Source organism: Lottia gigantea (assembly GCF_000327385.1).
Source record: "Lottia gigantea unplaced genomic scaffold LOTGIsca_109, whole genome shotgun sequence".
NCBI classification, from domain to species: Eukaryota; Metazoa; Mollusca; class Gastropoda; family Lottiidae; genus Lottia; species Lottia gigantea.
The window spans coordinates 477,202-499,505 of record NW_008706978.1 but is presented as its reverse complement, the minus strand read 5'-3'; the positions used below and the strand labels follow the sequence as shown (position 1 = coordinate 499,505).

Genomic DNA, 22,304 nt, shown 5'->3' with positions numbered 1-22,304 from the left:
GGGAATTTGGCGATGGCGATGAACGCTTCGCCAGTGTCGTTCAGCTGCTAGCTTGAATCGGCGACATGCTAAGATCTCAGTTAAAAGCCATTCTGATTCTAGCTTGGAACGCTAGGGTTCAGTTTAGATTAAAAAAGTGTGATAAGCAATTAGCCACACAAAATTTCAATTGGATCTAGCTGTTCTTCAAGGATATTCTTATGAAAACTGTACATTATGATTTGCAGATCTTGTGATAAAATATTTATTATGGCTATAAAATATTGGATGACAAAAAGAGTTATTTTGAATCTCAGCTGCGATGCCGCTCTTAAATTTGAAGTAGAGAAGAGGTAAGAAAAGTATGGGAAGTACAGAGGAAGGTGGAAGAGAAAGGGGATGGGCACAAGAAGAAGTAGAGAAATGAGGAATAGGAAAAGATATGGGAAGTAGAGAGAAAGGATGAAGATTGTAGAGAGGAAGAGTAATAAGGAAGACGAAAGGATATGGCAAATATAGGGGAAGGATGAAGAAACAAGGGGAGACGCAAGGTGAAGTAGAGAGCAAGAGATATGGGAAGTATAGAGTAAGGATAAAGAGACAAGAGATGGGCCCGAAGAGAAGTAGAGAGAAAGAGAAATAAGGACGAGGAAAAGATATGGGAAATATAGGGGAAGGATAAAGAAAAGGGGAGAGACGCAAGGAGAAGTAGAGAGATGAGTAAGGATGAATAGACAAGTGATGGGCCCGAGGAGAAGTAGAGAGAGAGAGAAATAAGGACGAGGAAAAGATATGGGAAATATAGGGGAAGGATGAAGAAAAGGGGAGAGACGCAAGGAGAAGTACAGAGATGAGTAAGGATGAAGAGACAAGTGATGGGCCCGAGGAAAAGTAGAGAGGAAGAAAGATAAGGAAGAGGAAAAGATATGGGAAGTATAGGGAAAGGATGGAGAAACAAAAATGGACACAAGAAGAATCAGAGAGCTATAGGGAAATAATGAAGAGGAAAAGATATGGGAAGTAGAAAGAAAGAATGAGAAGGGATGGGCACAAGGAGAAGTAGAGAGGAAGAAAAAGAGGGAAGAAGAAGAAACATGAAAAAGAAACAAGAAATAATAGAGATGGAGTGAAGTAGCAAGAAATGAGTGCACTGTACATGAGAACAGTTTTGAAGGAGAGATAAGAATACGTTTGTAGGTTAGGTAGACATTGGTGACGATGTCAGTGGACGCTGACGGAGGTGGTTAGGTAGACGCAGAGACTTTTAAGAGACTTTCTCTCATATTGAGAGGTACTTAGTGTATCTCCGTGCAATGCTTCGAATTACAGTACATGTACTTCGAAGATTGCCGTCTTCAATCACGTGAACCATTTTGATACTGCCATAACTAAGGATTAAAATTGGATTGAAAATATTACATAAATAGCCTCAGTGGTCAAATGAAATTGCACAGAATTGCTTCCCTTGAAGTAAAACGTCTATAAACTACCACCATTTGAATTAAAAATTTTGAATCTCATTTCATAAAAATTCTTAAGTAATTCAAAATGTTTCGGTTGTACTTGTAGATTTCTGATTGGTTTCGCAAATGATATATTATAATAAAACGTGTAATAATACAATGGAACCAGCCTCTATAGTTCCTCAATGCCATGTATTGTCTGACGGAGTCTGTAAACCATGACATACTATATTTTGGCAAAAATTCGGATTCTGAAAATATTTGATTTAATTTTGGCTAAGATTAATCATATTATAGGTTTTTTGAGAAAATTTGCGATGCGATAGCCTACCGCTTAAATTGTATCATTTTTCAAGCTCCAACTGGTACATTTCTAGTATTTCTGAATACTATTTATTTAAATGGGTGTTGATTTCCAACCCCCAGAAATGGCACCTGTTCCTTTAGGCACCGTCTACACGATCAACCATGTGTTCAAAATTTGCATGCCTGAGTTCGTGAACAAATTTTTGATCGCCTGGACGGCTTTCTCAACAATGGCGAACATGGTCAAACATTTTTTTACAAAATTTAGATGTATGATTTTATAAGTTTTGCCCTTAAACATGTGTCAGAATGTACCACATCAATTTTTTTTTAATTTTCCTGGGAGAACCCTCTCAGAAGCTCAACGAGAGGCTTGCATTCTGAAATCAGCCTGGACAGTTGTCCCCCCTTCCAATTGAGTCTGCCAATTTCTGGAGACTGGCGCCGAGATACACCAAACAGATAAACATTCGCGGACTGAGATGAATATTCCTAATAAGATTATATCTTATCCAACACACAGATCCAAACAGGATTTCCCAGCATCCACACTCTCCTACAAAAGAACAAAGCCGGGCAAACAGGGAATATTGTCAGAATGACAGATGATCGCCTGCCTAAGCATCTGAGCTAAGCCAAAAAAAGATTTAAAGACATCTTCAAAACAACCTAGGCATCAACCCTGAAACTCAGGAGGAGAAGGCCAAAAACCGTGTTGATTGACGCAAAGGATACCTTCTGATTTTTCAAGTTGGGTTAATGCTCAATACACAAGCTAGTTGGATATGATAGTTTAGATCTATCGTATACAAATAACAAAGACGAAATTACGGTGTATGCAAGTGTTTTATTCACAAAACTATTGATTTTGAAATGTAGATTTATCTGTCCAATGTTTGATTGGATTTTAATATTCTTCTCCCTCTCCTTCTTCTCCTTCACCTTCAACAGAATCAACCCCAACTTCTTCATAATCTTTCTCTAAAGCAGCTAAATCTTCTCTAGCTTCAGAGAATTCGCCTTCTTCCATACCTTCACCAACATACCAGTGGACGAAGGCTCTCTTAGCATACATTAGATCAAATTTATGATCAAGACGAGCCCAAGCTTCGGCAATAGCAGTCGTGTTACTCAACATACAAACAGCTCTCTGGACCTTGGCTAAATCACCTCCTGGTACAACAGTTGGTGGTTGGTAGTTGATACCAACTTTGAAACCAGTTGGACACCAGTCAACGAATTGGATGGTTCTCTTAGTTTTGATGGTAGCAATAGCAGCATTGACATCCTTGGGAACAACATCACCTCGATACAACATGCAACAAGCCATGTATTTACCATGACGAGGATCACATTTGACCATCTGGTTGGCTGGCTCAAAACAAGCGTTCGTGATTTCAGCCACAGAAAGTTGTTCATGGTAAGCTTTCTCAGCAGAAATGACTGGTGCATAGGTAGCCAAAGGGAAATGGATACGTGGGTAAGGTACCAAATTGGTCTGGAACTCAGTAAGATCGACATTCAATGCACCATCAAATCGGAGTGAAGCTGTGATGGAGCTGACGATTTGACCAATCAATCGGTTCAAGTTGGTGTAGGTTGGTCTTTCAATGTCGAGATTTCGTCGACAGATATCATAGATAGCCTCGTTATCCACCATGAAGGCACAATCGGAATGTTCCAATGTGGTATGGGTTGTTAGGATAGAGTTGTAAGGTTCTACAACAGCAGTTGATACTTGTGGAGCAGGATAAACAGCAAACTCCAATTTGGATTTCTTTCCGTAATCGACGCTCAGTCTTTCCATCAACAAGGAAGAGAAACCAGATCCGGTTCCTCCACCAAAGCTGTGAAAGATTAGGAATCCTTGGAGACCGGTACATTGATCAGCCAGCTTCCTAGTTCTGTCGAGGACCAGATCAATGAGTTCTTTACCCACAGTGTAGTGACCTCGGGCATAGTTATTAGCAGCATCTTCTTTACCAGTGATGAGTTGTTCAGGATGGAAGAGTTGACGGTATGTACCAGTTCGGACTTCATCTACTACTGTTGGTTCCAAATCAACAAAAACAGCTCGTGGAACATGTTTACCAGCTCCCGTCTCGCTGAAGAAAGTGTTGAAGGAATCATCTCCACCTCCAATAGTTTTATCAGACGGCATCTGACCATCAGGTTGGATACCATGTTCTAAACAGTATAACTCCCAACAGGCATTGCCCATCTGAACACCAGCTTGACCAACATGGATAGAGATACACTCACGCTGAAAAGATATGAATGGGTAGGTAAATATACAGACTTTTCACATGGTAAGAAGCTGGAATACTAGCGTAAACGCGCTGGCCTAGGAATCTAACCTCAACGAGTCTATAATCTCATTTTACAAGAAGAATGGAAAAGGGTAAGGTTAATGAGTGAAATGAAATGAATGTAGTTTTACGTCTTACTTTTCTGCACCATGTGGGCTAATGAAGACGGGCAACGCAATGCAGGGAGCAATGAAGGACATTTTGCCAGGACAGCGGTATTAGCCTGCTCTTTCTCGATTTCCAAATGTCGGGATCATTAACGTACACAGCCTGTAGCACATGGGGCCTCGATTTATTGTCGGCCCCTCTTACCTGCATCACTGACAGGGGGGAATCGCCAAATCCGGTTGAAAAATCTACCTATGTCGATATTTAAGGTTAATGGATGGGTGTTGGTGGACTGAATGAATATGATAGTCGACATCTTTGCACTTTTTACCAAAATTAAGAAGTTCTAATGAAGTTCACAGACTTCGTAAAATTAAAGATCCACTTATCTAGGCAGGGTATCTTTACCCAGTGGCGGATTTTGTACTTGTTGGGTCGTAGGCACGCGAGCGGTAGTGAGTCTAATTTCTCATTTTAGGGAGGGGGTATGGTGTGATTTCAGAAAGTTTGCGATCTGTTTTTTTCAGGAACAGATCAATCAGCTCATTAGCATCAATCATATGCACGATATCGACATTCATCACCATTAGGCTCAAACAATTTCGTCGATTCTCGCACATAACGCTTCTATAGGACAATTTTCGTTGGGCCTGCGGAAATTTATTAACTGTTTGATAATATTTACTGTTACAAAATTTGTCATGGGCCGAAAGGCAGCTGTCTAGTTTGCCTACAGGTTAATCCACCTCTGTCTTTACCCTTCTGAAACTCAGTTTAGTAGATGTTCTAGCCCCATAGCTTATTATATAGTGTTTATTTCAGAGCGTTTTAAATACATAAGACGTACTTACCATTTTGAAGAATTAGTACAAAAGTTGGCGAGAGTCTTAAGACGAGAAGCTTGCAGGAAGATTTGAAGTTTACCAAACTAATGTAGGATGTTAGCAACTAATGTCTTGTGGTTGGTCAAGATTTCTATTTATACCTAAAATAAAAGATCAGTTGTCATGTTAATTGTTTATTTGTTGTTAGCTATATTGTTGACGATTTGTTGTTTATCAGCTGGAGTTTAAGCCGATTAGAAATAATCCGTTAATCTCATTATAGATTTGAATTGACCAATTGATTTTAAACTAATTGGATAGACTAGATTAGATAATCAAATTCAATCGGAATGGATTACAGGATGTTCATGGTAAAACACAAAAGCGAATAGAAGGCACTATTATGGTTTATATATATTATTTAACAATTTTCATTTCAATCAAGTTGTGAAGGCTATAACAGATTAATCTACCTGAACAATACTCGTTCCCGATACCAAGGAACGATCGACTCTCTTAAAGTCTTTGAATGGCATTTAGCAATTGTGAGTACGATATATAGACACAGCTTTATGGAACAACAATCACTGATTAAAGATTTATGCAACGTTTCGACGTGTTTCCCCCGTCGTCCTCAGGCACTATTTTCAATAACAGCAATCTCAGGTTAGTATTTGCGTCTGTACAACAACGATCTACATTCAGGTGACATAAACGTTATGAACTTAAATTTCACGTCGCTATAGTGAATTTGTCGTGGACACAGATCACATGTGGCTAACGACGATTTCCGGTTATTCTAATACCTATACTCGTTCTAAGTATGTCTTCAAACCTTTAATAGCATGCTCTCGAGATTAGGCCAGAATGGCGTAAAAGTATCACATGTTCTTGTTTTTCAGTCGTGGAGACACCTTCGCCTGAATAATTTATAATATAATGACATCATTATAGGGGATATAAACCTATGCGAGTACAATGCCGCCATGGTTTTCCAGATCAACATCTCGTTGAATATTCTATTTAAAGGGATTGTAAAGAGGTTTTCTATTTTTTTTATGTGTAACGGGGGACACTGATAGCTTCAATTCAGTGGCGGAGCCAGGTTTACGTTCGAGGTGGGGTGGGGGAATGGGAAGTTCTAACCTAGTTATGAGATTTTTGCCCAAAAACCCACTTTCTGGGCTGTGCGCCCCCCCCCCCCCCCCCACCCCTTTTGGCTCCACCACTGCTTCAATTTGCACCATTAAAATTTTCATTCCGACATCTGTGGTTCTTGCAATTCCACTGAATTAACGCATTTAACACGTCACTAAGTGGAGCTATCCACGCAGTTCCCCACTATAGTGACGTCATAAAGCGCGTTAGTTTTCCATGAAAATTGGAATGGTTCAAATTGATGCTATCAGTGTCCCCGATACACATAAACAATTTAGAAAACCTCTTTATATTCCCTTTAAGGCCATTCATACGCAACTCAATGTTTTGTACAGTTGCTGAGATTCTAATCGATTCAGCTTTTAGTTCCACTGAGATTTCATCAAGTATGATATTTTTATGATTTTCTATTACATCAAAGAATCTGATATTAAACTTTACAACTACGAGATCAATAATTGTACTTACGGTATATTGTCCGCCATGGATTTAACCTTATTTAAGTGTTACCAACCGGTTTAGGCGTCTCTCTTTAAGTATGACTATTTCGGTTTCAAAAATAGTAAATAAATTAAATGTTACTTTTGACAGCCTTTGGTGATATAGGTATAAACAGCTGCAGAACCAATCGGGATACAAAAGGGGGGAGAAGGGGCATTTCGCATTTGCACCCCTTCCCGACCCCGTGTTAAAATGGTTTGCACCCCCAGGTGTACCCTCATTTTATTTTTCATAAATTTAACAATTTTTTTTCCTCAAATTATGTCGGAATGCACCAAATCAATTCAATTTTTCGAAAATTATCTTGGGATGACCCTCTCAGACCCTTCCACGGGACTTGCGACAAGACGCCTCCACAGAATTGCCGCACGGCAGCTTCGACAGTTGAGCCGCCATTGAGGTAGGTAGGTAGGTAGATGACAAGTTAACGCCATTGAGTCAGTCTGTCCCTATTTGTACCCCCAGTCTCGGAAGGCTGACGCCACCAATTGGTCGGTATAACCTATACTCCATTGGAAAAATTCTCTATTTTAAAATATCAAAGTTTATAGGTTCAGTAGACATTTACCATTCTTACTAATTCAACTTGTGCAATATTTACTTTAGGCTTCCTGCAGGCTAAATGAACACCTTATGTATAAATATTGTTTGTTTTATAACAAATTGCCATACCATAGATTTACACCGACATTTAGTTCGAATATTTAAATTCCAACCATGGATGGAACTCTGAACCAAGGTCTCAGCTAAGCGAGTAAGCTCTTATTAACAATTTCGCTTACATGTAGCCTACAACCATATAGCTTGACTATTCTTGATGTGATCTAGTCACGGTTAGGGCAGACTCAAAAGGTCGCATTTTATGAGACTTGTTCTGATCCATTTTTGGATCTGTAGTTTTTGAGAATTTTCATCAGACAAAAGCTACATTTGGCAACTCTTTCAGTATCGATACAAAGCTTATCCACCGGGCTTTACTCGGTATCACAATACAATCGATTGTATGGTTGAACCGGCCAAGGCACTGTGATGTTGCAGAATATCCGAAAATGTCTTGATGGATTTATCAATGGTTCAGCTCTGTGTCAATACCAAAAGTCTTCCCAATCTTTTGTCATGGTGAAAAATTCTAAAAAAATTGACCATTATAGGATCTGGTGACGATATCACATCCATATATCATATATAGTGTCTGAAGTTTAGCATTTGAAGATATGTTGAGCTGGATTTGTATTTGTAGATTTATATTGAGGATATTTTGGGCAAGAATTCTATTAATTCAATAATTGGAAAACCGAATGTTTATCGAAGAATGTTCATTTTCAGAACAAAATATGAATTTTGTATACAAATGTAAATTTTAAATGACAAATATTGAATTAAGCGTACAAATTAAGAGAAAAGAATTTAGAATTAAGAATTAAGAAATAGTAATGAAGAGCATTGAATAAAATGCCATTCCGCCTTCCATACATGGAACGGGTAGGGCCAGATTTGTAGCGATACATTTACCCTTTTAAAGAGAATATTGAAAGCACAATAAAATTACGATCAAAGGACATTTGTACCTAGTACTTATATAGTGATTACTAGAATTAAACATAACATATTCAGACCTTTCATCCCGATCGATTCTCTTCAAAGGATTATATACAATTCAAGCTAGAAACCATTGTTGAGATATTGACACATAGATCCAGTTAAAAGTACATATTATACTATATTCTCTAGTCCGAAACATCTGCCTCTATTCCAGCCTCTAATAGATATTTTGACAATTGTCAGCTGGAGTCCGAAGAAAAATATCCTGTTCAACACCCCAAAGATACGTTTTCTATAACATAATATTGAATTACTCTTAAGATGATTATCAATAATGTTGATAACTTTGGTTTTATTAGTATCACGTGACTCTGTGACCTTTGCACTTTTGGCTGGGCACGCAGTTTTAAATGGCCGATGCTAGATCAGTTTCGCCAAAAAAAACTTTGATGGAACCGGAGATATGACATATTATAATATGGTATGACTGAACTACAAAATATTCATTTTTCCAAATATACCTGGGTTTTGCAGATCCGGTGTATCTAAATATGTAGACAGAAAAAACAGGCACTACTTATGGAGATTTTCCTTGATATATTTATTTACTCATTAATTCTGATAATGAAGCATCCTACTTACAAAAATATTTATCTTTCGGAACATTTCGGGTTGTGGTGTATTCGAGCTAAATACATGGTTAAAACCCCAGCGCCTTCAGAAGTGTGGAAAAATCCCCAGCAAACAAGGCTAGTGTCCTACAGGCTAAACAGATGAAAATCCCAGTTCGAAGACAGTTCGAAATCGAAATGACTGTCCTGGTCAAAGTTTCCTCGTTGCATATTCCAGGACCCCATACTTCATTTCATTTTGGCTTTCTCCCAAAGAAATAGTACCTTAAGTTTTTCAAACCGGGTCTTCCTTGTCGTTGATGTAAGTTGCTAGGATTGACTGGTCGTTCGGTATAGTATCTCTCGAATTTAGGCTTATGTCGTTGTTTTAGAAAATAAACTTCAGCACACCACACGGAAGAGTAGTGACAAAGTCCCAAAATCTTAATGAATCATTACAATTGGACTGTTAAAAACTAAACTCAGAAAAAAAGGAATGCATCTCATTGAAACAGTAAAATCTATACAATTTTAAATAATCCAGTTATAGAATCAAATATGTTTTACTTAGATTTCATTGGCACGAAATGGTGGACTGAAAGAAAAATAATAATAATTAATTAACAATAACATAACAGTTACAATATCTGTAAATATATTAAATATGTATCAATATCATGTATCTTGATGTCACATCAAAATACAGATATATGCCAATAGGCCTATTGGTTTTTCAGAATTAACGTTTGTCTACACTAAAATGAAAACGGGCGGTTATATCGACGATAGTTCAAATCTGTAACCATTTATTTAATTTTTTTCAAGCAGGAAAAGGTTTGGGCTATCACTTGCTATTTGTGAAATTACCAGTTTTTGCTAAGTTTTACTAAGTTTGATTTTAAATTCAGTTTTCTTATCCAATCAGATTCCTGTATTTTATTTAAGTTAAGTTTTGGAGATTAAGGCCAATAATATTAAAATAATTTTTGAACAACCGATATAACGTTATACAAACAAACTTCTAATGAAAATGTGGGTTGGGTTTCAACAGACTATAAAGTTCCAGGAATGATGCAAACAAAAATATCACCTTTATTTACACTTTGTCGGACACATCTAAAAAAAAATTAAGTTTTAAGGAGAAACAGAAAAGAAATCAAATAGAAATTCAAAATCTCGACTACTCATGTAGTCTTTGAGAGTCTTCTCTGGATTTACAGGATTTATAGAAATCACTTATGGCAGCCACCAAAAGATTGAAATCTAGAAGTACGATTCCACCAAACACCACAGCCATAAAGGCGACTCCCACATAACCAATGCTCTGGGCACTAGGACGGTCATCTGTTGCACTTGTAAGTTTTCGTATTGACGACGACGTATTTTTCACATCAACAGTAAGCTCTTTCTGAATTGCCTCCACTTTGTCATCCAGGGTGTCAGCTTCGAGTTCAGGATCGAAAATTGTTGGTGGCGCTTCACAACCACAATAACAGACATCTTCATCCGTTTCTGAAACACACACAATCTGGTTTTAGATCTAATAATTCGCTAGCAGCATGAAAATGATCCAATCCCGAACAAATAATTGAATTTGTGTTGAAAGTGATGAGTCACTCACGTTATAGTCCAAGTTATCCATATTTACAATGGATCTTTCATTGTAATTTTTTATTCGAGAATATTGTTTGCGCTCGTTTGTGATTGTTTGCTCTTGTTTGCGCTTTTTAGTCAGACCCATAAAAAATGTGTTCAGCTTGATTCAACTGTCTGAAAATATGGATATCATTTTCATTAACATTTTCCTAAACTAATATTTGAAGATCATCAAACTAAAATTATGTTTTGACAGATTCGTTAGCAATTTTCATATTTACATGTACTTAGTTCGAAATCCTGTTTCGTGGTGCGACATTTAATATAACTTGATTAAAATGAGATAATATCTATTCTTTTACCATAATAGTATATCGACATGTTTAAGGTCTGCTATTATTAACATAAACAATACTGAAAGGTAATCAATCAGCCAAGGAAATCATAGATCAATATAGATTGATTCTCTTTGTGTTTGTGAAATCTTTAAGGATCGGGCCAGTGGGGTGTTTCAAAACAAGTAGCTAATAGTTTATTTATTTCTTGAGAAACTTTGGTTGAACGATCATAAAATAAAGAAGCATCCGAAGATAAATGATTATTTATTATACGTGGATAATTCCTAAAAAATCAAGCGAAGTATACGTTTCACTTAGTAGTTTCATTAAACATAAGCTTCAGTGGCTCAACTAGATGAGTAAATGAAATGAAATGAATGGAATTTTACGTCCTACTTTTCTGCTCCATGTGGGCTAATGAAGACGGGCAACGCCATGCAGAGTGCAATGAGGGAAATTTTGCCAGGATAGCGGCATTAGCCTGCTCTTTTTCGATTTCCAACTGTCGAGGGATCTTTAACGTGCACAGCCTGTAGCACACGGGGCCTCGGTTTATTGTCTCATCCGAACGACTAGACGCTTTTTCCATGTCAGTCCCTCGTACCTGCATCATTGATAGGGGGAAACCGGGTTGAAAAATCCGAAGGTATTATCTCGACCTATGCCGGGATTGAACCCTGGACCTTCAGGTTAGCGAGCAAGCGTCATAACTCACTGAGCCACTGCGGCTCCCGAACTAGATGAGTAGGGGTATCTCAATGAGTTAAACGTTAGACACTAACCTGAAGATCCAGGGTTCAATCCCGACTCAGGTCAAGATGATACCTTCGGATTTTTCAACCCAGTTTTCCCCCGTCAGTGATGCAGGTAAGAGGGGCTCATATGGAAAAAGCGTCTAGTCGTTCGGATGGGACAATAAACCAAGGACCGGTGTGCTACACACTGTGCAAGTTAAAGATCCCTCGACAGTTAGAAATCAAAAAAGAGCAGGCTTATGCTGCTGTCCTGGGAAAATTTCCCTCATTGTATCCTGCATGGCGTTGCCCATCTTCATTAGCCCACATGGTGCAGACAAGTCGAACGTAAAACTCCATTCATTTCATTTACATTTCTAGATGAGTAAAGGCGCCCGAGGGTTTGGCTAGAGAAATATTTTTATATCAGGGGCCTCGAAGGTACAGCTGGCAAAGGGGGTCAATTTTAAAAGAGACACACTTATCGTGAACTGTTTAACACTGTGTTTTTTAAAACCTACATTTTTTTAATTTTGCATTTATTTCTTAAGATGGGAGCCCACTTAGGTTTTATGGTAGTTAAGCCACTGATCAGCTAGTAAAAGAAAAAAATTACTCTTACCGAAGTCTGTTGAAGGTGTCACGCCTTGACAAGAACTCATTAATGGTGTAGTATTTGGTAAATTTAATGTTCTATTATCAACTCGTCTAACTCCTGTTACAAAAAAAAATGACTTAGTTTAGCCAAATTGAAATAAATATACGTATTTCTTCTTAAATTATTATTTTTTTTAGTAAGATCTATTGTCTAAGCAAATCAAAAAGTTTTTTGAATTTTTTCGATATTTTTTAAAGAGAATTGGAAAAATGGAAAATAATACTGATAGTCTTATAATGTTTTTGCTTTGATAATAGAACTGCATAATTTGAGACATATCGTCGGATTGTCGTTTTTCAACTTGTTATAATAAACTGTCATTGATCTGAGAGAATATTGACAAAATACCAAATATCAATTATCATATGAAAATAATGATGTTTCATCCTTATTTAGTGAAATCTGTGAATGTCAAATACTATAAGAATTAAAAAAAACACAGAATATGTTAAACAATAAAGCACGCAGATAACTAAAAAAAACGTTAATTTTCTTTGGTTCTCTCGAATATGATTTAACATGGTCTTGACCTTATTGAAGCTTAATCTGGTGACTGATGGCCTGAATTTTAAACAAAGGTCTCATAGAAAATGATTTTTTATGAACAGATTAGACAGTTTACTGTTCCCTATCATCTTTTTCATCATAATATTGTCTTCTTTCAACGATATCGCAAATTCCAAGTAAATGATAACAAAATTCTTGCAAATGAATCATAAAACTCTCTTCTTTTAAACGAAATCTTCAGTTCCAACTTAATCATAAAATGAATCATAATCATAGCGAAATCGCCAGTTTGAAGTAAACTGTTTTTCTTTTCAATGAAATTTTAAGATCCACTTGTCCCCCTTTCAGTGAAATCATTAAATCCAAGTGAATCATAAAACTGTCATCTTTTTAGTGAAATCATATTTTTCAAATGAAATCATAAATTTTATTGTTAGCATTTTCAATAGAAAAATTTTGAAATTATTCCTTTTTGATGTGATTTATCAAAACAAAATTAGCTGATATATACCTTCAAAACACATTTTGGTGTAGAAAACTTTAGAAGAGTCTGCTTGTAAAACTCGATCAGGTTTAATATAAGCTGAAAAATCGGCATGGTAATGTAGAAAACAGTTTTTACTTGTAAACTGATAAGAGAATGCCCAACATTCTTGTGAATTGTGTAATGATTTTCGACATAGTTGAGCACAAGCTGCTTCATCTTCTACTACTGTGGATGGCGGTGTTATACCATCTATTGTTGTATTAAATGGTATTGGATCGAACCAGCATTCACCTGAAATTCACAAGAATTGTGGATGCTTAAATAATTCATTAAACGTCTATGGCTATACTTCTTAGCTTTGTTACTCTTATGATTAAAGAACTCGATGCTGCATATACATTGTGCTACAAACAATTGACATACAAAATTCATTTAACGATACAGATCAGTGAGCAAAAGGATTTTCCAGCACTCATAATAAAGTAACAAGTTTTTAACAACCAATATGTTTCACATGATGTCTCTGTATTAGATGAGACAAAACCAAGTTATTAATGCTAATTAATTTTAATTTGTCCCGTTATTTTATTTGAATGAAAGAGATGTTTATTATTAAGTCATTGTAGGCTTTGGTCGTTTTAGTAATGTTGTTAATTAAAGGGACGAGTTAGCCATTTTCGGGGGTTGATTTGGATCTTAAAAATATGTAAATAGTCTACAGAAGTACTATAAATGTACGTAAATCCTCTAATTTTTTCAAAATACCCCAAACTAGGAAATTCTCTTTCTATTTCTATATTGTTTTATACGAGTCGTCTTTTTAAACTTTCAAACACAGATAATTCTGGACACACGTGGACTTGAGGGCTCAAATATCGAGGGTGAGCTGTGAACACTATAAATGAATAACTTAGCTAAAAGAAATCTCGTTTCTGAGACTAAGGTACGATTGGACAAACAGATTGTGAATCTGTCTCTTTAATCATTTAAATCACATAATAACGAACTGTTACAATTTCACTAATATGCATTAAGTTAATACATGTATATATGGAAATGCGAAATATAGGTCAATAATCAATTGATCTTTTAAAATAAGCTAACAAATATGATACTTAAAAGTGAATAACAAGTTTTCCTTCATTATTATATTATACGACAAGAAGTGTATCTAAACATCTATAAATGAAAAATTGATTAACCAAGAACAATGCGGAGAAAGGCAGTACTCCATAGAAATTCTTTTGTCTGCAACACTTCGATTTTATCGATCTATTTTTATTCCATATCTTTATACTTTCCGTGTTTACATGTTAATATATCAGAATTCATTATCAATCAGTCTAATAATTACTACACTCCTATTTAATTGCCTCGGAACACACAATGACAAACATTGCATTCAACACTTATTTTGGTGTAGAATTCAAGTTTAGTCTGTAACAAATATCATTGGTAACCTAGACACCAGACTGGTTTACAATTCCAGATACAAGACTGTGGTATAAAATTCTAGACACCAGACTGGTATAAATTCTAGATACAAGACTGTGGAATAAAATTCCAAAAACCACACTGTGGTTTAAAATTCTATAGACCAGACTGGTTTACAATTCTTGATACAAGACTGTGGTGTAAAACTCTAGACACAAGACTTTGGTGCTGTGGTGAAAAAAATCTAGACACCAGACTGTGGTTTACAATTCTAGATACAAGACTGTGGTGTAAAACTCTAGACACAAGACTGTGGTGTAAAACTCTAGACACCAGACTGTGGTTTACAATTCTAGATACAAGACTGTAGTATAGAATTCTAGACCCCAGACTGTGGTATAAAATTCTACATACCAGACTGTAGTATAAAATTCTAGATACAAGACTGTGGAATAAAAATTCTAGAGATAAGACTGTGGTTTACAATTCTAGACACCGGACTGTGGTATAAAATTCTAGACACCAGGATGTGGCTTATAATTCTAGACACCAGACTGTGGTTTAAAATTATAGACACCAGACTGCGATGTAAAATTCTAAACACCAGACTAAGGTTTAAAACTCTAAACACCAGACTGTGTTGTAAAATTCTAAACACCAGACTAAGGTTTAAAACTCTAAACACCAGACTGTGGTTTACAATTCTAAACACCAGACTGTGGTGTAAAATTCTAGAGATAATACTGGTTTACAATATTCTAGATACAAGACTGGTTTAAAATTCTAGACACCAGACTGTGGTTTACAATTCTAGACACCAGACTGGTATAAAATTATAGACACCAGACTGTGGTTTAAAATTATAGACACCAGACTGTGATGTAAAATTCTAAACACCAAACTTAGGTTTAAAATTCTAAACACCAGACTGTGGTTTACAATTCTAAACACCAGACTGTGGTGTAAAATTCTAAACACCAGACTAAGGTTTACAACTCTAAACACCAGACTGTGGTTTACAATTCTAAACACCAGACTAAGGCTTAAAATTATAGACGCCAGACTGTGGTGAAAAATTCGAGATACCAGACTGTGGTGTAAAATTCTAGACACCAGACTGGTATAAAATTCTAGACACCAAAATATGGTTTAAAAACTCAGATAAAATCAACACTTATATTTCTTTTAAGACAAATTACATTTCGAATTTTAGTGACAAAAATATTCAATTCTGCGGACACAGTGGTCGAAGAGTATATCTTTCCCCCTTAATGTCTGAGATTACTTACCATGGTATCTTTGACAAATGAATGGTTGTTTAAGATTGCATTCATTTGTTGAACCAATGTAACCGTTTTTAATAGATACACATTTATCATTGGAACTCGGTGCTGGAGTAGTTGTACCCCAAAATGGCCAATTATCCATCTTATTACATCCTTCCCAGAAATAGGTAGAATTATCTTCATATAATCCAATCCAAAACGGTGTGGTTTGAAGCCTGAAAATGATAATTAAATTCGGTTTTTGCGATTTTGCGTGTTCAAAATATCCACAATATGATATAATACGATCACACTGTGTTCTGGCAAATATTTTTATATAAAATGGTGAAGTCAAGGGTATTTCCAGTAATTCCACATAATATTGATATCAAATTTATAACATTTGAACACCGATACAATCGAATTTCAATTGTGTTGACACGTGCGGTGATACGAAAGGCATAATCGTTTAGTTCAGGGGTTTTCAACCTTTTTTCAACATATAAATCCTTACTATTTCCTGGTTTTGTCTATGAATTACTTGCAAACTTTTTCATATGGCAGAATAAAATGAAAACTGTACACCTGTCTGCACTCTTTATCTCTAAAAAAAGGGGGTGGGGGGTGGGGTAGGATCTTTGATGTGAGAAATGAAACACTAATAATTTAACTCGTTCTATTCAGTCAGGTCATATTCTCCGACATGAAAAACAATCACGAAATTGTAAGGATTTATATGGTGAAAGCGATCAGGGATCCCGAAAGGGATAATAGAAAGAAAAAGGTTGAAAACCCCTGTAGAAGGTAATGTTTCCGTCGAAGTTCTACACCCATGCATGTATATCTGTTTACAGTAAATCTGTGATGGTGAATAATAAATATTTCAGATTTTACCAAGAGGTGATAAAACTCCATTTTAGTCTCATTGTGATCTTGCAAATCGTGCCTGGAATTTCGAAAATTTGTTGTTAAGTTCGCCAGGTCTACAACTGAAAAAAACGACTACCCTCTACAATCTGGAATGCCCATTGCAATATGGTTTTTGTATTCTCATCGAATATAGTATTTGGAAGTCCAAATCTTCTCAAGCAAAGTGAAAAAACGATAAAAAAAGAATCGATGATATGACAATCTAATTGACAAGTGGGATTTTGATCGTTTTCATACAAGGCTAAATCAATCACAATGAATTAATCTATATGATAATGGGTGCGATTAATTATTTATACATCTATTATAAATTTCCTAAGGGTTGTCTTTAATGTTGGCGATGTACTCTGACATGCACTTTTAAAAAATTTTAGAAACACTACAATTTTATCAAATTTGGTATTTTGGCTGTAATGCCACCATAATTGTAAGAAATATAGCAATAGTTTTGTCTAGGGTAAGGAATTTTAGGTTGTAAGCAATGTAACGAAAGTACAGGCGCGGGTATGTAGCCGTAACCTCTAGTGAGAGAGCAATATTTGTGAAGTAAGTTTGAATAATAATATAGAATATTTGGTTTGGGGTAAGGGAATCATCGAAGTTTCAAAAATTTGGCCACAATATTGGAACAAGTTTTGCAATTGTTTTGTTGCAAAGTTGACAAACGCAGAATTAAAATAATAACGTTTTTTTATATCGCAATGTTGTAGGTCAGAAAAGAAAAAAGGATTCTTTTTTTAAAACAAATTCTGGCTCGTTTAGGCGTTTTCAAAAATGTGTTTTTATTTTGTGTTTTTGAAGTCTTCAACCTTCTGAACTACTACAGCCCATTCAGTTCTCTTGGAGATATTGATTGTTCGAAAGAAATATAAAGAGAATTTCTTGTCGTATCGCCTAACAAATATTTATACTGGAGATTTAATTGTGATCAATTTGCTGTTGCAGAAAGAAAACAATTGAATATGAGAATGAAATTGTGTGGAATATAACCTAATTCTTATAAAATTCAAAGCTTTATCGATCTCCTTTAATGATTTTCTATTGAAATAAAACGTCTTATGTAATTTTTGTTTTATATTTACAGATCAAGTTGTACTCAAATCTGCCATATGCGTTAATGACGTAAGTCATTATGCTTCGTGTTATTGAAGATTACTTTAATATAGAAGGCCACAACTAGAAAACATACTTCTTTTACATCAATTATCAATTTGAGCCATAAGATTGAATTGAAAGTGTACTTCGCTGTGTGCAAAGAGAAATTAATGGTCGTCCACCCAGAGGCGGATTAAACTATAGGCAAACTAGGCAGATGCCTTTCGGCACATGACAAATTTTGTAACAGTAAATATTATCAAACAGTTAATAAATTTCCGCAAGCCCAACGAAAATTGTTTACTAGAAGCGTGATGTGTGAGAATCGACTAAATTGTTTGAGCCTAATGGTGATGAATGCCGATTGAAGCTGATATGAGCTGATTGATCTGTTCCTTAAAAAAATAGATCGCAAGACTTCCTGCCTTAAAATTGTAATCACACTATGAAATGAGCTATTAGGAGCTCTACCACCTGTTAAAGTTGATCGTTTTTATAAATCTACATTATAATGTGGACGTACATTGCTGTCGTCCCTGCCAATCCTCCTGAACGTCGGTCCGACCACAAAGCGCGAGTCCACATTTTTTTCGGATTTTAATAACGTTCAAATTTGGGTATGATTCGACAAATTTATTGATATAGTTTTAATCTTTGATACATAGAAAATGCATTAAATGTGGCTTGTGAACGCAATAGAGGTTTTTAGTACAATTTTATGTAGAGGATTGTACCCACAAGGTCTTGGACTGTTTTAAATTTGGGTTCGATTAGACAAATATTGGTGGAGTTTCAACTCTTGATATAAAGAAAATATGTTAAAACTGGGCGTATCTTGCTAGGCAACCACTTGTTATTAAATCGAATTGTCAATGTTAGCAAATCGTACATGTTTTCATTTTTAAATATAGAATTAATCTTTGCAATAAAATATGTATCGCCTAAAGGCTTTTTATCTACTTTTTTTAAAATTTTATTTTCCTGTGTAATTTAAGAGATTTTAAAGAGGTTAACTAAATTTTTTATGTGTATCGCGGACAGCATGAATTTGCGCTATTGTAATTTCCAGTCTGTCGTTCCTGCAAGTCCACTAAAATTAAGAGTTCGTTTTACCAAACCCCTACTTGCTTCTGCACTATAAAGATTGATAATATTTAATAGGAAAGATTCACTACGCTTTGAAAGGTTTTAAATATCTTTGAACAAACCATGCGTAATTGGTGCTTGATGTTGCTAATAATTAATTCATGCTCTGTTGAAGATAGTGTATTGATGTACCAAAGCTTTTGGAATCATGGAAACTGAAACCTGATTGAAAGAGCTAGAAAATTCAAGTGACTTAATCTAGCCACATTGTCGTACTAGCTTAATTGTGTTATAAACAAAATAGCCTCCTGTTGAATTGTTGCTTTATAAAGTATACTTTTTCAATCAATTACCTTTCCATTTTAGTTCATTCATCAATTTCGATTCAAAGTTGCAATAGTCTTTTAATGCTAACCTTTAAAAGAGATTGTTAAGAGGTTTTCTAAGTATTTTATGTGTGTCTGGAACACCGATAGCATCAATTTGCACCATTCCAATTTTTGATCAGTCTTCTTTGGTTCCTGAAATTCTACTAAAACTAAAAGTGCTTAATGACGTCACTTATGGCAAAATATGCTTTATCACATAAGGCCCTTTTCTATTAGTGACGTCATAAAACGCTTAGTTTTAGTGTTATTGCAGAAACCACAGACGTCAAATTGGTGATATCACTATCCCCGATACACATAAGAATTTAGAAAACCTCTTTAAAATCCCTTTAAATACTATTGAAATGTCTTGATCATCGTCATTTCAGACAGTATTTTGACGACTTTGCCCATTAAGAACTATACTTACATTGAACTAAAATTACCATTCCATTCTGTATATGAATCTATATATTCTAGTCGTTGTTTGATTTCATTGTCTTTGATAATTATAAGAGTTGCATCCTGTCCAGCGCATAATATTTTAGCTTCATTCCATGTCCTGGGTATAATGTTTAAATAGTATATCATTCTGTGTGATGTTGAGTTTCCACTACTTTCTGAAAAGATATGATAATGCCGATTATCTAATCAAATGTACCTATTTGTGCCATTTCAATTTTCTGTCAGACGTCTGTGGTTCCTTCATTTAAAGTCAAGCTCTACGAGATATAACTTAAAGGGACTGTTCCGCTAGTTTAGGGCTTGAATATATGTATATAGTTTTCAGGGGTACTAAATTGTACACAGATCGCATAATTCCTTCAAAAATAAAAACTAGGATTACCAATCTTATTTCTTTAGATGTCGGCTTTCGTTTCGTTTTTTATTTAGTTTTTATTTTTAGTGTAGCAACTTCAAAGTAGGGTCTAACGGCCGGACTCTTGAACGTTCGTCAAAATAACCTTTTGACCTAATATGATGACATCCACTTTAACCAATCAAACAATCCTTCAGTCTTTCGTAAAACGCCAACGATGGAGATGGCGTAAATTTGATTGAAAAATGTGTGATTGTATATTATTACGACTGAAGGTTATGAATATTTTCTTAATGGGGGGACGACTGTTGAGGCTGAGTTCAAAATATGGCTACTCTGTTGAGGTGTAATAATCGCAAACCTCACATGGTTTGCATATGTGAAGGTTCTCTCACGAAAATTTAGAAAAAAATGAATTTGATTTGATACAATCAAATCGAAATATCTGATGTTGCTCTAATTTCTAACCCAGTTATGAGAGTTTTGCATATTTTGTCTACATCTTACCCGAAAAACTTGTCTTCGCAGATGCGAGAAGCTGGCATATTGGGTAGTTATTTATCCACAAAGAATGATCAACTACTCCTAGCATAGACCATATATCAAAAGATTTGACATAGCTAGGAGGATAAAGCAGGGTGTCATTATCACCTGTTTTGCAGGTGCAGTAGACCTAAAATGTTGGAGAATTGTCGAAAAAAAATGGTCCTATTTTTTGCTGAGAATTTTTTAATTAGCCAAGGTTTTCAACATTTCACCAAGTGTAGACAAAGCATATTGGAAATATGTTGATAAGAAATTTATAATTGTTATTTGATTTAAATGTTTATAGACTATGCATTTCGAAACATCGTATTGGCTTCCTGATATTTTACTATAAACTAAGGACAAGTTAATAGTTGTACTAACAACTTACCAACATACTGCAAATTGGTGAAAATTAATCCAAATATCACATAGAAATAATACTGTAAAACACTGTCGATAAACATCATTGCAACGTTACTTTAAACAAAGGAGTTTTCAAGAACTTCTTTACTCTTAGTACTGAAAAATAAACAATCGACATACATTTAAATAGATAGACGATAGATTTATCGTTCTGCAACAATAACAGACCGACACATTCCATATAATCGTTTATACCATAGATTTTATAACAAGTATTGGAAAAACACTTCGATCCATCATCGTGAACAATAGATGTTTTATGATGCCGTGACGGTATTTTCGTTACTGGACTGTTTGTTGCTATATGGACGCGAGGAAATGTTTTAATTGTCAGAGAGATAGTTAAAGCTACGGACAGACTGGGCGAATTTTCATAGCGAATTGTTCGAGCGAGTCGATCGCCAACTAAATTCGCCTAGTGAGTCCAGTTCTACGACATTCGCCCCAATATCGGCCGAAGCCATTCGCCAAAATCAATCGTGTTTGATATTATTCGCTCGAATACTCATTGCCTTCGACTTGGGCAAGTGTTTCCACTGTGGCAAACCTTAACTCAACCAATCACAGACGCCAGAAGCGTTAAATGACGTCAAATTCGTCGTCAAATCAAAGGAACTCCAATTTCGCTTTTTTCTGTACGCGTAATTTTATTTGTAGGCGAGTTATCAATGCAGGCATTCGCACAATGTGTCCACTGCGTGAATTCGGCGGCAAATAGTTCGGAATATCAGCGAATGAAATTCGTCCAGTCTGTCCTAAGCTTATGAAATCAATTCTTATTGAGTTGAGTGCTTAATGTGTTACCGCTTTATGGACATAAGATCAGACAATCCATTATGAAAATAAACTTGGTCAATATATTTTATTTTGACGAAAAAGAAACATTGGAAAACTAGCTTATGAGAATATCAATTAAAAAAAGGACGTAAATGTGTAAAATGTGCCTTCAAATCCATGTGTGTCCAGAATTATTTGCGGTTGAATGTTCAAATGACGACTCGTACCTAACCCTTTAAATGTAATATGTGAGGTTCAAGTGCAACATTTTTATTGATGATTGTATGGAATCATGTACCAAGTAAGACGTAGGGCCTATTGAAAGCATAGAGACGACAAATTCTGTATTTATAGATTTTTTGGAAATTTATTTAGAATAACTGGTTAACCAAATCGATTTTGATATAAATATTATATACTATCAGTTAAATAAGTATAAATTTTATACTTAATAAAC

General features: G+C 35.5%; 2 protein-coding genes across 2 annotated transcripts; both read right to left on the bottom strand.

Annotated features, from left to right (window-relative positions):
- Window positions 1–2,574: 2,574 nt before the first annotated feature.
- LOTGIDRAFT_224109 (hypothetical protein) lies at window positions 2,575–5,102 on the bottom strand. Its single transcript, XM_009046953.1, has 2 exons — window positions 5,017–5,102; window positions 2,575–4,011 (listed from the first exon to the last, which is right to left on the bottom strand). Exons 1-2 carry the CDS (start codon window positions 5,017–5,019, stop codon window positions 2,656–2,658), a joined length of 1,359 nt encoding a protein of 452 aa, XP_009045201.1. The 5' UTR covers window positions 5,020–5,102; the 3' UTR covers window positions 2,575–2,655.
- A 4,879-nt stretch (window positions 5,103–9,981) lies between these two features.
- Window positions 9,982–21,114, bottom strand: LOTGIDRAFT_171087 (hypothetical protein; the record flags this gene model as incomplete). The annotated part of the gene is made up of 6 exons (XM_009046952.1): window positions 9,982–10,313; window positions 12,092–12,184; window positions 13,146–13,412; window positions 15,845–16,056; window positions 19,730–19,919; window positions 21,036–21,114. 6 exons carry the CDS (start codon window positions 21,112–21,114, stop codon window positions 9,982–9,984), a joined length of 1,173 nt encoding a protein of 390 aa, XP_009045200.1.
- Window positions 21,115–22,304: the final 1,190 nt, after the last annotated feature.